The sequence below is a fragment of the Linepithema humile genome, chromosome 7 (assembly GCF_040581485.1).
Source record: "Linepithema humile isolate Giens D197 chromosome 7, Lhum_UNIL_v1.0, whole genome shotgun sequence".
Taxonomy (NCBI): Eukaryota; Metazoa; Arthropoda; class Insecta; order Hymenoptera; family Formicidae; genus Linepithema; species Linepithema humile.
This window is the reverse complement of record NC_090134.1, coordinates 7,718,141-7,733,713: the sequence shown is the minus strand read 5'-3', so window position 1 is coordinate 7,733,713 and position 15,573 is coordinate 7,718,141. Positions and strand designations below refer to the sequence as shown.

General features: G+C 43.9%; 1 protein-coding gene across 1 annotated transcript in view; it reads right to left on the bottom strand.

The window, feature by feature from the left end:
* The window catches only part of LOC137001276 (uncharacterized), a 28,019-nt gene that overhangs the window by 11,455 nt on the left and 991 nt on the right, over window positions 1–15,573 (bottom strand). Inside the window, exon 2 of the mRNA XM_067359910.1 lies at window positions 14,905–15,092. Within this exon, the coding sequence (XP_067216011.1) occupies window positions 14,905–15,054 (150 nt within the window). The 5' untranslated portion in view covers window positions 15,055–15,092. The remainder of the gene's footprint in view (window positions 1–14,904; window positions 15,093–15,573) is intronic.

Genomic DNA, 15,573 nt, shown 5'->3' with positions numbered 1-15,573 from the left:
TCGTAAAAACGCATTCAAATTTTTTTTCGAATTTTACTGCATTTGTGATAATATTACGATTAAAGTCGTATTTAAAGTTAGTGCTATATTTGAAATATTATGAAATATTTCGTTGTGCGCAATATAAATTTATATACGTTGTGACATTTTGCATTGAATATTTCCAAAACTAAATAAACTATAAAGAACAGTGTGTTGAAAAAACGAAAGTAGCATTTTTTTTTTCTCGGAGAAAAAAGATACGTACACTTCGCGTCTCTTCAATATGCATCCAAGAGTTCAATGTTTAACCCTATATCGATTCGTATGCGAACCCCAACCCATGATTTTTTGTGACTTTTTTTTCGGAGAACGTATGAAGGGGTGAAACATGCATGTACAGATTCGAAATGTCGTAACTCATCGTGGCCATCGGGGCTGCAGGAATAAACAGTGGGAACATGGACAATTGTTCGCATAGCAAGCGACTGCTAATGACCAGAATTAACCCCTTCGTCATTCAAGTACGTGTCCACCCTCCCTTCGGAAATTCACGGTGCGTTGAGTTCTGAGGCATATTAGCCCTGTCCAGCGCATCTTTTTCGCTCCCTTCTCGGCTTAACCCTTTGAGGCGAACTTTATGTCTGCCGCAGCTTCGCCAATGTTTCGTCAATATGTATTAGAAATTAAAATTTCACATTGATTTTTACATTGTAACGCTTAGAAGCGCCTTGAGTTAATTGTGAGGAATTTCTTTGATAGTCACTGAAGTTCTCAGTGAGATCGGTGAATGAAATTTTGAAACACTTGCGCGAGTAATAATCGACATGAACGGGGCTAAATTTAGTACGCGACGGGTTCGTCTAAATTTAAAGTGTATTTAAAAACTCCTCGACGCCCCGTTGCTCTCTTCTATTCGCTTTACGTGTTGTAATTGCACTGACAATCTCTTGGCAACAGTTTCCTGACATGATTCCTTCAACGAATACTCTAATACACTTTGTTTTATTTTGAAATCTAATTTTTCGGACAGTTTTAGGAATTAAACACGCGTGTCGAAGACTGCAACTGTTCGAATTATTTTTTATTTTAAAATATTTTTTTATAGTTTTACGTCGAATCAATTACGCGGAGAGAAATGACGTTGATCATTGATTCGAACTGAAAATGTCTCATTTCATCGCACGTATGAACATTATTGTCGGACGTTAAATTAATTACCAGCTGGCTGGTTATGAGAGACACGTTGCGCGTTCTCTCCGAGTGCCGCAGTCGTGCTCCTCGAATGACTCGAAGAGAAATGTTTTTTTCTCCAACCACCTGTTTGTCTGTCACATTGTGCGCACGCACATGCAGCCATCTCTGCCTATAAATTGGATAACGAACAGTTTCAGAATCTTGACTTTCTTCGCGAAGCACCGAAAGAAGGAGCGATAACTCTTCTCGATTACCAGCTTCGCGATAATAAGACAAGCGAAACCGGAATTTTTGAGAATTTAAGAAATTCAAGAGTATCGAGATATTCTACACAATTTGCGATTTCAATTAAAATCGCGAATTCTTCAACAAGAAATAAAATTATTTATTTTTTAATGCGATGAGGCAACGACAAAAGATCGCGCAAATTGCATGACGGCGGTAGGAATTTGTGTCACGCGTAATTGCAAACCAGATACGCATCATTTTTCCCGACAGCGGGATCGGCGCGCGTCGGGCGGGGGAAAACTGGCGCACGCCATAGCGACGATTCGGACACGCGCCTGCCGTGCGGTTGTCGCGTGGCTCGGCTCGTCGTTTACTGAAAGAAACTTACGGGCGATGGAGAGCGATAGAGAGAAGCGGTCGCACCGAGGATACGACGAGGACGGAGCGAGTGCGGGAGCGCGTTTGCGAGAGGCGGATCGAGCGAAGAGGAATAAGTCGCCACCTGCCACGACGAAACCGGCAGATGTTGCCGGGTCCGGCTTGACCGACGTTCTCGAATCGCCTCCTGATTACGAGGAGGTCCCGCGAAATAAACTCGTTTAAACAACATCGATATATACCTGCCGTCGCGGGTGTCGCAAACCGCCGTAAGTCAGCCTTTTTATTTGCGTGCGATCGGTCTGTTTGGTTTTCGAGTTAGAGTCCACAGCGAGGGACACGTCGCTGTTGTTCCTAATTAAAACGAGATCTTATAGACCTTCGGATATTTTTTTACGACGAGTTTTATGAGCAGGACGAGCGGCCTTTATGATCGAATTGGCATTTCGAAAGAAGTTAAAGGAAACTTTGGGGAAATTCTTTCTCAAGCGGACACTTGAATCGCGTTTCTCGCGCGAGGTAGCTAAGTAACTCTCCAAGTCGATGTTCGCGCAGACAGTTCGGGAGCTTCCTATCCCGGCTTCCATTCGAGAGAACCGTGAGGATTACAGGAAGCGAGCGAGGGTTGCCGGGATGGTGCTGTTACCAAGTGAACGTATTAACGGCGGTGGTAGGGGGCGCGACAGATGTTGAGAATTTCGACCTCGAGAGCGGCGGGCCTCCGCCCGAGCGAAAGAGGGAAAGGAGGGATGAGAGCAGCGGCGGCCGTTGCGAGAGAGAACGAGATGTTGGTAAGAAGACAATGGAGCATGGTGGCGCGTGGCAGCGCGCCGCCACGGTGGGGATAAGTATAGGGTGTAGGAGACACTTAAAAAGACGATGCTGGTGCGGGGAGGGAAAAGGATGCTGGATGAAAGAGAGGGAGAGCGAGATCGGCTCCGAACGCCGGAGGCCGTTGAACCTTTTTCCTAGATTTCCGATCGGATCCTCAAGATGTCCGAGGAAACTCGGACTTGCTTCGAGCTTTCGTTCGTCTTCTTTTTTTTCCTCTTATTTATGCGCGATCGAAGTAATCGCGAAGCGAGTTGCACGAACGGCGAAAATAAAAAGTCTTTGTCGATGAAACGAATTAAACGGATCATCGTCCCGTTTCGTCATGTCGGTAGCGAGTTTCTCGAGAACCGGAGATACTGCGCCGAGATAAAAACCTGCCGCGCCGAATCGAAGACGTATGGGTACCGATCGGCATTCTTCACCAGCTGACACCACCCCGGTGGCGCGTGCCGCTCGTGCGATTCTTTTATGAGAAACGACTCTCGCGTCTCTTCCGTGCCTCATTAACGAGACTACCACGTGTTCTTCGACCCGTGAAGATAGGTGCTTTCTAAAGAGAGGAATTTTTTTGCATCTATCCCGAATTCGCAAGATCGAGGGCTATCGATACGCGACGCACGTAAACACAATAAGATTCATATTCGAGATACGAGTGTATTATCAATCGACCGGCCACTGTCCGAGCTCCCCACGGACAATGCATCAATTTGCCCCAAACTCGTAAACGACCGAACAATCCCGACGGTACAATCGGATTCTAACGATCGATTGTCGCCGTGTTCGTCGATGATGTGAATCGGTAATATATTTACAATTTCTGCGTCATTATTAATATAATTTATATATATACATTATACAAAATCGTATTATATTTTTCATAAAACAAAGAACTCACTTTTAACACACGTTTCATCTAAAAATAAGCCCGGAAGTTGCTTAGAGAAATAAAGTGACGGATTGCATCGGCCAGGGAAAGATCTCGAAAAATCTCCCCTGAAGAGGGAGGTCCGCCTCGCAGAGGGTGACAGCTTCTTCCGCAGACCAAATGGATTTAACGTTAACTCTGTTCCGGTTTCCCCTTTCCGCCGGTCGTGCGCGACGAAGGAAGACAGCGCACGGAGACGGTATAAAGTGGGTGGATGATGTGAATAGGATATGTTGTGAGCGGTTCAGGCTGTGAGTATTGTTGATCGAACAATAGAGTCTGGTTTGTACCCCGCCGAGGGAGCCTCCAGGAGGCAGCTGACATTCCCTGACTGCGGAGAAAGAAGTGGTTTCGGGGCGGGCAATAAATTTTTGTCGTCGCGATATCAGAACAAACCGTATGATTTGGAAATAAGCAAATTTCTCTAAAGAAAAAAGTGGAAATACAGCAGAGCTGTATATTCACAAATTATTGTATACTTCACTAAAATGGTCTCTTAAAGATTGTATGTGTATTTTCTTGAGCAAATTTTAGCTTCGAACCGCAACGTTTAGCTTCTTCCTAATTTACTTTGTAATCAATCGATTAGTCCCAACAAGCGTTCGTAAAACTGCTGTCAATTTTGTGGTCAGAACGTTCTATTTCAGACAGCGAGACTGTTCCTTCATTTTAGGGCCATTTTCGTAATTACGCAAGCTCTATCGGCCAGTAGCTCGAGGGCTAGCTGTCGATATAAAGATGCTTCTTCGAAGGGCTCTCGAATTTCTCCATTATAATATTCTGTCGTGCGTCTAGCAACCTGCAACCCGATACGTCTGATCTTTTCTTTTTAATTGCAACGATAAAAGTTAAAACAGCTCAGAGGCTAAGATCTCATTAAGCTTGATTAATTTTACGTGCAATTTTCCCATTATATTTATTTCACGACTCGTTAAATAAAAGCGCCAGCGTCCTACGTGTCGTAGAATCTCTTTTATCTTTTGCCAATTCATCTTTCGTCGTCTGGCACACAGCTGTGTCGCTTCTGCATGACCAGCGTGCATCGTCGCAATAAACGTGCATCGGAATCCATTGAAAGTATTTTCGACGAGTATCGGCGGACAATTTAGGCAGCTGGGGTCCTCCTGCTAAAATTGACACCTGGTAAACATATGCCGAATCCCGTTTTTCATTTTCAGCTTTCTTTTATCTTGCGTTTCGCAAGTCTGCAACCGTGCAATGAACTGTCTGTCTTTCACAATCAATGCAAATAAGATCCTTTATTGACATTATTCTGTCAACATTAATCCGAAAAAATTAAAATTGTCAGGTAGATAAATTATTTTAATTATTTAGTAAAAATTAGAATAAATTAGTAGAAATTTATTTTCTCAATGCTAATTATTTTGCAAGATATATTTTCCTCGCGAATTTTGCTATCAAAAATAATAGTGCAGCGACGATAATTTCACAACGATGTCTAAAAACTAAGTGAATTCATCGACTTCTCGACGGACTCGCGAATGACGAAAACTTTTATTACGCGCAACAGGCATAAGCTCAGTCAGAGAGTTGAAAAGGGGGAAACATCTGGCGCCAGGATGGCTTCCCATTTGATGAACTGTATCGGAATGCCGGGAAGCAAGGGAGGGTAAAATACGAATATATTTGAATAAAACCAAAGGTGGTACGCGCGCTGTATGTACAAAACGCGTCCCTTTTTTTCAATTCGGTCAACTCCATCCCGATGAAACCAGCTGAACACTGGTTTTCAGCCCGCTGCGAGTTTCCATGGATACTGGTTAACGCTTTTGATTATGCAACGTGTTTTCAATAAAGGAACGCAGGGCATCTGCACAGAATCTCGTTCGGAATCCGAAAATTGCTGCATGCACACATGCAATCTTATTAGAATACATTTAGAATTTTAAACAAGTCGAATCAGGTTTTTTTTAGCAGGATAATTTGTAATTTTTGCTTCACGCAAACAATTTGCTGTATGTTTATTTACGCCGTTCATCGGAGCTTAACGTCTCGGCGGTCTCCCGCTCGACGTGACGGTTGCTCCGTGAATACGTAAGGAGGGACGTTCTTTCTCAGGGAAAGAAGATTTGAGGACACGAGCGAACCCTCTCGTTCTCTCTTTCTCTCTCTTCGCACGTGACTCAACCGCGTTCTTTGTGCGACTAGGCGAAGACGATCTTGAGGTAATGAACTTTGCTTAAACGATCGCTCGGTAAACTCCGCACGGACGAACGCGTAGCACGTGCCGACTCCTCCTTCCACGGTTTCTTCGATGCGCTTTCTCTACACGGTGTTATCAAGTCGGTGGACCAAAATCTGTCTTCAATTGAATGTCTATTTAATCTCGAGAAATGGACAGTTTTTGCGCGATTAATGAAAGCTGTCTTAGCGATCTAATTTATTTTTGCTTATATTTTAGAAGCTTGACTGATTTAGTTTTAACAGGGTTGACTAAGAATTAAGAATTTATTACGAGTTAGATGAATAACAAAAATATAATATATTTATAAACCACAAAATATTTTTAATTTTCTCTCTATGTAGTATTTTAATTTAATTCACTTTTCATACTCTTCTTTTTTTTATGGCAACACAATGAGTTCTCCTGCACGTACGAATGTATGTTTTATGATGGCGATAGTCGGACATAAAAAAGATAAAGAAGGTCGTTAATTTTCCCAACTACTATCGCGTAAATTTTGAATTTTTATCGATCGATCTGCATCGTGGAAACAGGTGCGAGGATGTTGAAAGTGATCGGACGTTACGACAATGAAGCAATTAGTCTTACGAGTTGCCAGTTGCGAGCCAGCGATAATGCAAGAGCAAATGTCGCTTTTTAAATGACGAGCGAAAGTAAAAAAGATTCGAGCTTTTTATTTTGATGCCAAAGCAAGATAACTGCCGGTAGATTAAAAATGTGCTCTCAACTTCTTAACAACTCGATAATAGATCGTTCATTATCGAGATGGTTCATTATAGATTTTAAACTTGTGTTAAAATAATTTTTGAAGGTTTAGGAGCTCTATTTAGAATATGACTTCGTGTAGAAAAAAATCGTCTTGCCATTTGCATAAATTCCATCATTATACGACATAATAAAATGGCTGTCTGTCGCTCGGCAGCCTGTAAACAGAGCCTGCAACGCGATCGCTACCTATATCAGGTGTACGATAACTGGACAGCATAAACGTTCCCGTTCCAGCGTTAATCGCGTTCCTACTCACCTGTCGTGTTCGCCCGCGAACTCAATTCCCATTAAGGCACGAGCGATCGGTTGACTTCGGCACGAATTTTCGAATCGGAAGGTAGAAAGCTGATGAGCAAGTTTCGTTATGCCTCACCGTAAAATATTATTCGCGGATAAATAATTTCAAACTAGCGTAATCAATGCTTTCAACAAAATAAAAAATAAAAAATTATCTTCATTTAAATGTTCACGACAAATTAATAAACGACAATTAATAAATACAATTAATAAAGACAATTAATAAACGAGGTATCTAAATGCGGGACTTCGAGAGCCTGCAGACCAGATATTTTGTTTTTCGAAAGGTGTCAGCATGTAGCGTATGCAAAAACGGTCCTGAACTTGTACACAAAAACTCCGAGAACGAATTGCGAGGCTCGATATCTTTAACGCGTTGTCGCGTCTCATTTATCGCCGCGACGATCTGTATCGGCCGTTGCAATTAATTCATAAGAGAGAGTTTTCCTTTCCTTTTTTTGTCGTCAAACACGGTTACCTACAAGGAAACTTAAGCAGGAGAATTCTGTCAATGGGATCGAGGTCGATGCAAGGTGCATCGCGGTCCTTCTTCATCCCGCTTCTCTCCGCTCCCCCCCTTGTCGCGTTCATGCGCGCTTCTCATGTATACCCGGTAAGACGTACACATACGGCGCGACGTCTGAACCCCATTGGACGACGGGCACGCGCACGCACCTGCCACGCATCCTTTTCGGTGCGGGCTTTGTCGAGCCGCCTCGACGGAACACACGCTCGTCGCTGCGGCGACGGCAGCAGCAGCAGCGGGAAGAAAGTTCCTCCATGCAAAATAGCCGAGAGGGATTAAAGAGTGGCGGAAACGCGATCCGGGCGGGCCGGCAGGCTTATTTATAATTGAGGAAGCAATGAGCGTTTGAGAAAATGCGGCGAAGCCGAGAAAAGAGCCGCTTCAATTAGAAAGCGTATGTGCGAAACGCGACTCTATGGTCGACGGCGCACGCGAACAAATGAAATATAATAACTGTAATAACGCTAGTTTGTAATGAGCACCATAATAACGCTAATTCGTAATATTAATAATTAGCAGTTGCGACGGCAGTTGCGCGCAATGATTACGGAGAAACATGCTTATGCGCGAGTGAAAAAAAAAACGGCACGTGTTCAACACTCCTGACAACCACAGTTAGCGATCCAGAGTTAAATCTCTAGAAAACGTTGCTTTTGAATGCGAATAGTCCGGAAACTCAGCTAGTGCCGACGGGGTCTGTCGAGTGAGGTCTCTTTACCTGCCTCGGTGATTTAAAATCTGGGACAAATTGCGTTATTCCGAAAAATATTTCACGTTGTAGGTATAAAGACCGTCGTTCCGAAGAATGCGTTCGACCTCTTACGAAATGTTCGCTCATCGCTAAGAGCTCCGTATTTAACATAATTTCAATATTTTCCAGTCGTAAATATTGAAAGTATTCGCCGAGCAGTATTTCGATGACATCTCGCGTATTTCTTCGAATCGCCGTTCGCGTTGTTTCGCGCAGCGACGTAATTTTTCGACGCGTGCCACGGTTTTCAAAGACGATTTTTGGACGGCGGCCCGCGGCGGGTGGGCAGCTACCTGCATCTCCCGCGTTTCCACCAAAGACGCCGAGATCTTGTCCTTTCGAATCACGCCCTGTGGTTTTCAGTGGACGTGAAGCTCCTACAAAAGATCCTCGGTTTATACAAAACGATTTAGGAAATCATTATTGGCCCACCAGCGACTACAAAGTTCTTCATTATTGCGTAGCGGTGATAAAAGTCGACATCAGGCGGCCAGCTGCGAGAAATGACAATCGGCGTGATCTCGCCAACAATAAGATCGCGAAAAGGATTTCGAGCTTCTATTTTTAAAACGTACCCGTCTTATAACTTCGAAATAATGATCGATTAAAGCTGCAAATTATACAGGAGAGGATAGTAAAGTCGGGCTTTCTCGCACGAAGATCGCCTCTAAATTTCGGGAGAAGATTTTTTACAAGCACCTGTTCCTCGCCCCGGCATTTTTTCAGGATGGGAAGTCAGACTCCATCTTTCAAGATCGAACATCTGCTTTGCGTAACTGCCAGAGCGCGCGTAGTGAATGAACTACACACCTTCTGGTCGCGTAAAAAAAATTATATTTCCGAAGAAAAAGAACTCGGCATTCTAATTTTGTTTGTTTCCTGCGATTAGCAGTCTGAAGGGAATTCGTTTGCCATATTAAATGCGAAATCGACGGGACGAGCGAAAAGAAACATTTCTTTTCAATTGTTCGGCGAACCGTACTGTCGAAATAAGATTTCTAAACGCGCTCGCAGTGCATTCAATTCACGTTTCAATTATTCCGTCGATCGCGCGTCGAACCAGTTAAACTTTCCTCATCGTTCACGGTGCGCAGAGCCAGGTGCACCGGATCGCTCACTCGACAACGAAGCTACATATGCCGTTCACTTGTGGCGTAACTATTGCGAGGCACGCGCGGGCTTGTGCTTTTCCGTGCCGGCTATTGGAATGTTACAATTTGTTAGCAGACGTTACCGATGATCGCGTGCACAGCCGCGTAATCGGCATTCGGACTTCCTGGCGTGAAGCGGGCATATGACCACGTTACTCTTTTCGTGGACTCGTTTCCTGGATGTGTGGTTGCTAAATTGACGCAAACTGTCATCTGAACCGACTTTGTCGTCCGCGAGACAAAGTGACGAGTTTTCGTCGGGAATTTTATTATCGAACGCGTTTAGAACGTTGACCGGAGTTTAAGTTGCGGGATTAATGCCCGATTCCACCAACGTAGATTAACTTTAATCTCGGTTCAACTTATTCTTCACCTTTTTCTAAATCTTAGAATAAGTTGAACCGAGATTAAAGTTAATCTACATTAGTGGAAATGGTCCTAAAAGAGCGATGCGCTTCGAACTCGAACGATCAGTGAGTTCGCGCTTTCCAAATAGAAAGCATTTCCGGAGATAAGTAGACGAAGGTAAACGACGACGGATCACGGAAAATCATCTCTCGCTGCGCGTTCCGCGGGTTACTTTTGGCGCGGCCTATCCAGGCCGCGGCGCGCGGCGATAAGCGGCCTATTTGAGCAACGAGATAATGGTCTCCTTTGTCGCTACCAAAAAGCCGATTACGCCGTGATTGTCCCTTAACAGTCGTTCGTATCTCGCGCGCTTTTCTCCCGGCTTACTTACTCTAATTTGTGTGAGCGCCTTTTAAATTCGCTCGACAAACCGCCATCGGTGCACTTTGAGTGCTGGCGCACTCGCCGCTTTTTTTTACGCCGCTCGTCAAACGAACGCTCTGCGCGTTTATTTAGCGCTCACCTAATTTACAGCGCGCTTTTAAGCGCGATATCTTCTTCGAAATCTTCAGTTCCGAGATAACGTGACGCGAAGGGAGAGACGCCGCTCTCTTATCAGTTCGCGCAAATATTTACGATCTCGTTTTAAATGCTGGCGCCGATTCGTCGGATATTCATCCCGATTTATCAGCGAACGTTGGATAAAGAAATCGTACGAGCGATATAAAGGACGATATACTTCCTCCCTTCAGGCGTTACTACGTAGCACCGATAATTTCCTGACGTCGTCGCAGGACAGGTGTACTTAGGTATTGTCTGCGAGAAACCGAGCATTTCGTCGTCTCGTCTCGAACGGTATGGTGACAGCTGAAGAATCATTACGCGGCAGAAGATAACGCCCGTATGCAGCTGCCGCGTTCGATTGTACCGCAAATAAAACACCGCGATTGTTCATTACGCCTACTCGCTGTTTTTAGAGTTCATTGCGTTTCTCTTGCCGGTATTTCATGCGGACATTCGATAGATCGATATTGATTCTGAATTGCTAATGCAAAATAATTGACATTTTGCAGAAATAGTAAACATCTCGTAAATATTAAAATTGATTTTTATAACATACTTTCGTTAATATTGTAAAAAAGTTATTTTTAAATTAATGATTATCTTGAAATAGGACTTACCTATCGAAGAATGACAGAAATAAAACACTTGGATGGTCATTCCTGCTTTCCTAGCGACACTCAATGACATTAAGCAACGTACTTTCTTTATAACGTCACGTACACGTACATGATCGTGCGCCGGCAAATTGAGTGATAATGAAATGATTGTGGTACAATGGGGTCAACTTGATCTAGAGAGACCCGTGTCTTCAGTGCCGAGCCTCTAAAAGCGCCCAGCGCGTCAAAGCATATTGTGCTTTAATGTCTGTAATGTCGTCGGGCGTGTCGAGCGACGAAATGTCGCGTCGAAATCTATAAATGTTTAACACGTGATTTTTATTTCTCATTCAATATCGCCCAATAATTACTTCTCCCATTCTCTTCGTTTTATCGATCGTAGCATCAATTTGTAAAAGTAATTTCATATGAAAGAGAGAAATCGCATCGCGCTTCTTTCATTGTCTTGAATTTTGAATGAATCGGTTCGCCGCTCCTCTGGAAACGTAACTTTCGAATGAAGCAGATGCCGAGTTGTGAATGGGACTGAAACATTAGCGTGGAAAAGCGTTGCATGCACACTTTTTACGAGAGATAGTGCGTAATACTCCAAATTTATCGTACCCGAACGGACTGCTTTCAGACGCATTGCCGGTTCGACGCGAGAGTCAATTCCGCCTAGGGGTTGCCAAGCGTATCTCCGCTTCCTTGCTCAAGGTAGCGGAGACTCCAGGCCGCCTCGCCGGTCGTTGTGTTTCATTATTTGACACCACGCACGCCAGGCCAGTTGAAGAAAGTTATAAATCGTAATTAGGCAGATAACGTAATCTCATTACGTCAGGCTGTAATATCCGACGCTTATATTTTTTATTTGCGGATATCAACGCGAGTATGTGTTACGTGATATTTAAATAATGATGGATGTTAAATATTAATGAATATATAAATATTAACGACAAATATTCGAATAAATTCGAAAGTGACGAATTTCTAGCGGTAACGAACGACGTTGTTGACCGTTAAGAGATTAGGTTTGCATTTGGAAATTCGAGATGAGAGCTGAAATCGCGGGATCAGCTGCATCGAGAGAAAATCGAGAGCCGCGGGGGAGGGTTAGCAACCGTTGGACGATCCGTCGTCTATCGCAGCCCTTCTCTCCTTCGAGAGCCGCGCAGAGTAATCCGAGCCGACAATACACCACTAAAATGCTCTCCCTCCGTCTTCTACATTTTCACGAAGGGCGAGGGAGAGAATTGCGCACGCGCCAGTCTCACCGACTTCCTGCCATCCGCCTTGCTTCCGCTATTTTACATTATGTTATATGCATACGGGTCGCTGCGCCGCGCTGCCGCTGACATCCACGCCGCTCTGGGAATCCCTATAAGGAAACGCATCTGCGCGCGCGATCCGGGCGATTCCGCCGACACGCACGAGGTCGAGTCGACGCGGACAGATGCTGGACCGAATCCCTCATTCGGCAGGAAGGAAGAAATGTACAATTCAATCCCTTGCAATGAGTCGGCTATCAATCGATCGTTTCGCTAAATGTGACGCTAGAAACTCCGAATCGGAGAAAACAAATAAAATCTAAAATCCTGTTTTGAGAATAATCGCGAAATATCGCGTTTAAAAGATTTTATTTTTGTTCTCTTATGAAGTAAACGAGAATTTTGCATCTGCAGATATGAAATCTGATTTTCATATCAATTTTCCGAAAACATGGAATAACATGTGTATTATTACGCAGATATTTTCCTGTGCGTTCTCCAAAATGCGTATCGTCTGTCAGATTTTAAGTTTCGTGGACGTGGCGAGTGAACTACCGAGGCGTGTCTCCGTTTCCTCGAGGTTACGGCCGGATTTACGAAGTTTTGCATTCGCCCGCGAAATCGCAGAGGCCGCGCGAGTAACATCGACTCACTGGCATCAGAAATCTTCGACGTAAAAAAATATACCACACTTTATTCCATTTTTTTTTTTTAGAAAAATTGAACATATAGAAACTCAAAACTGCTCATCCGATTAATAATCATAATTACTCGCGTGTCACAAAATTTAAATTTTATTTCGATAAATGCGGCGTGAGAAAATATATTTTTCCTCTACGTCGCAGAGACGATACTCTTCAACTCTTTTTTAAAACGTTATTTCTCTGAAAAAAACACTCGCTCTCGCATCCTGAAATTCACGCGTCTATGCGTGTGCGGTCAACGAGGTGCATTATTATCATCGTACAGCGACGTGCGAAGAAACGCACGCTCGCTTCGCGCATGCATATAAATAACCGCACCGTGTGTGCTGCGCATTCAAGGAACAATGTGTGCGCTTTTCACGTATGTAACCACGTCTAAGCGGGGGAATATAATAAGAGACGAAGCGGGGAATTAATTGAAGGGGTCAATGTAAGAGAAGTCCTTTCGGAGACTCGGTGCATCTTGTAATTATCTTTTCTTGCGGAACTGTGTGAGTCGCAATTAAGTCGTTACAGTGTTCGTCAATTAGGTGCATGAAAGGTTTAGAAATGCAGGAAAACGAACTGTGCGATCATGAAAATGAAACTTCTTTTACACTGACGAAACGCGGACTGTCCGCGTACTTGCGCTACCATTTTTGTTTTAATTATGCGAAATTGTCGAACGCTGTATTTAAAGAAATTGAAGTGTGCGTGTTTTGAAAAGTTTTTTTTTTCAATATGCATCGATCGTTTATCATTCATCATTAGACTTTCATGAATGAATTCGTGGCGGACGAACGGCAGCCCGTTACTGCTCCGCGCGTAATCGTTACGCAAGAGCGACATCGGACCCGACGAAAAGGATGTGCGAAAGGAAGCCGCAGCCACGGTGCCGTGGGCATATTTCCCATCCTGCGAGAGAATGCGAGTCTCTTGGCCCGTTTCCTACTACACCCGCGCGAATGCGCCATACGGGCGCACGAATAAAATGCTGGCGCGACACGCACACAAGTGCGAGCGCGAGACGCGGGAGGAACGGTGCGTGAAAACCGCGCGGCGTGACAAACCTCTTTTCGACGAGAGTCGTCCGCGGAGTGTCGTCTCTGTTTGATTTGGCTTTCGCGTGCCCGTCCGTTTACTCTCGATGTTAATACGCGCCGGGCGTGTTTGCGCTCCGCACGAAATACGTATCGTGTTTCGAAACAGCAAAAGAATCTTGTTAATTTGTACTCCGCGTCCTCGTTGACTGCTAAAGACAATGATTGACAAAGCGATGCGGCATTGCGACGCTATTATCGAGACCATTGTTCTTTGGGAAGTTTCTTTCCCCCTCTTTTAACATCGTTGCGTAATTATTTCACGAGCAAAACTGATTGGGTTGATAACGGAAAAGGAGGGAAGCAGCAACAGTTCTTATCCGAGCTGTCATATAACGGCACTGCGTTAGGGTGCATAATAATATCGAGCGCACCTTGCGCGCGAATACCGGAACCTGCGCGAAATTCGAGTTGCCGATGATGGGGTTGCAGAATAAGTCATTTAGCGCCGGCACAAAAGCCAAATGGGGCGAGAAATGTGAACGAGGTCATCGATATGAAGGGTTGCGCCTTCTCCGACATATATATTTAGCCGCGTCATCGTTCTATCGGAATTGCTCTCCTCTCGCTATCTATATTCAGTATCGATAAGTATGTAAATTTAAATCGTAAATGTACGATTTACGATGAAATGACATTTGCGTTTACTTATATTTACTCCGCGTTCATTAATAATGTTTTATTTGTACGCGCATCGCGGAGGGGCCGGAAATAAAAAGTATCGAATTCTCGCGGGTATCCGTCGTATCGATCGGCGGGACTTCGATTTCACCTCATCAACTCGATACAGATCCAATTCCCCGCGGCTATAACGATGTTTTTTTTTCACACGTAAGTCGATTCGATGTCTGGCTTCGCGCAAATTTAGTTTCGTCCTGCAAGAAAAAGTACAATGCACATTCCCCTAAGGATTATTCCTTTCTCTCCATACAATACGGCCACCGTTAATTCGACCGCTATTAAAAAGTTTTTCGGGTTATTAATGATTTATTTCGGTATACCTCATTTTTGAGAGAGCCCGCATGGAAATTAAACGAAACGTCGGCCGCAGGATTGAACGAATTTCGAGTTCTCCACGTGTGATGAATAAAAAGCATATGGGTACCTGTATAAAGTTTCTTCGCACGTGTGACGTCGCACCACGAATATCATTTTTCTCCATTTCATTCTCATTATATAATTTGTAGTTTGCGCGGAGGATCTCGGTTCGCGTCGTCATGGGATGAAAGATGCATCTCGAGTCCCATGGAAACATGATCTTTCGATATGCTTCGAGCTGCACGGGCTCCAAGACTGAAACCGAAAGACAAAGTCGTGATTATTGTGAGACACGCTCATAAATTTATCACTATCATTATTTATTATCATTCCATTCAATAAAGAAAATTAAATTAAGATATAACAACGTAATAGCTTCATTAATGTAACATATAAAGTTTCCAACTAGACGACGACACGTTTTTGAAATACATTTTTAATTACATTGTTGTATAACATCGGATTTTTCAATTAGTGACTTTCTCTTATCGTAAACAGCTTGATTTTAATTGATAGAATAAAAAAAATTGCTGGAATTATGTGAAGAGTAAACTCGTACGGATCCAAGGCCCACGACGACCTTATTCCAAAGGTCGCAATTAACAAGAGAGAAGTCCAAGTTTTCTCAATCAGCGGTCACTGGTGTTTGTATCTAACCCCGGGCGGCGAATGTATGTATCGCGAGCTGGTCGCGCGCTTTGGGGTGGCCGGGTGCGTCGTACAGCCAGGTAAGGGG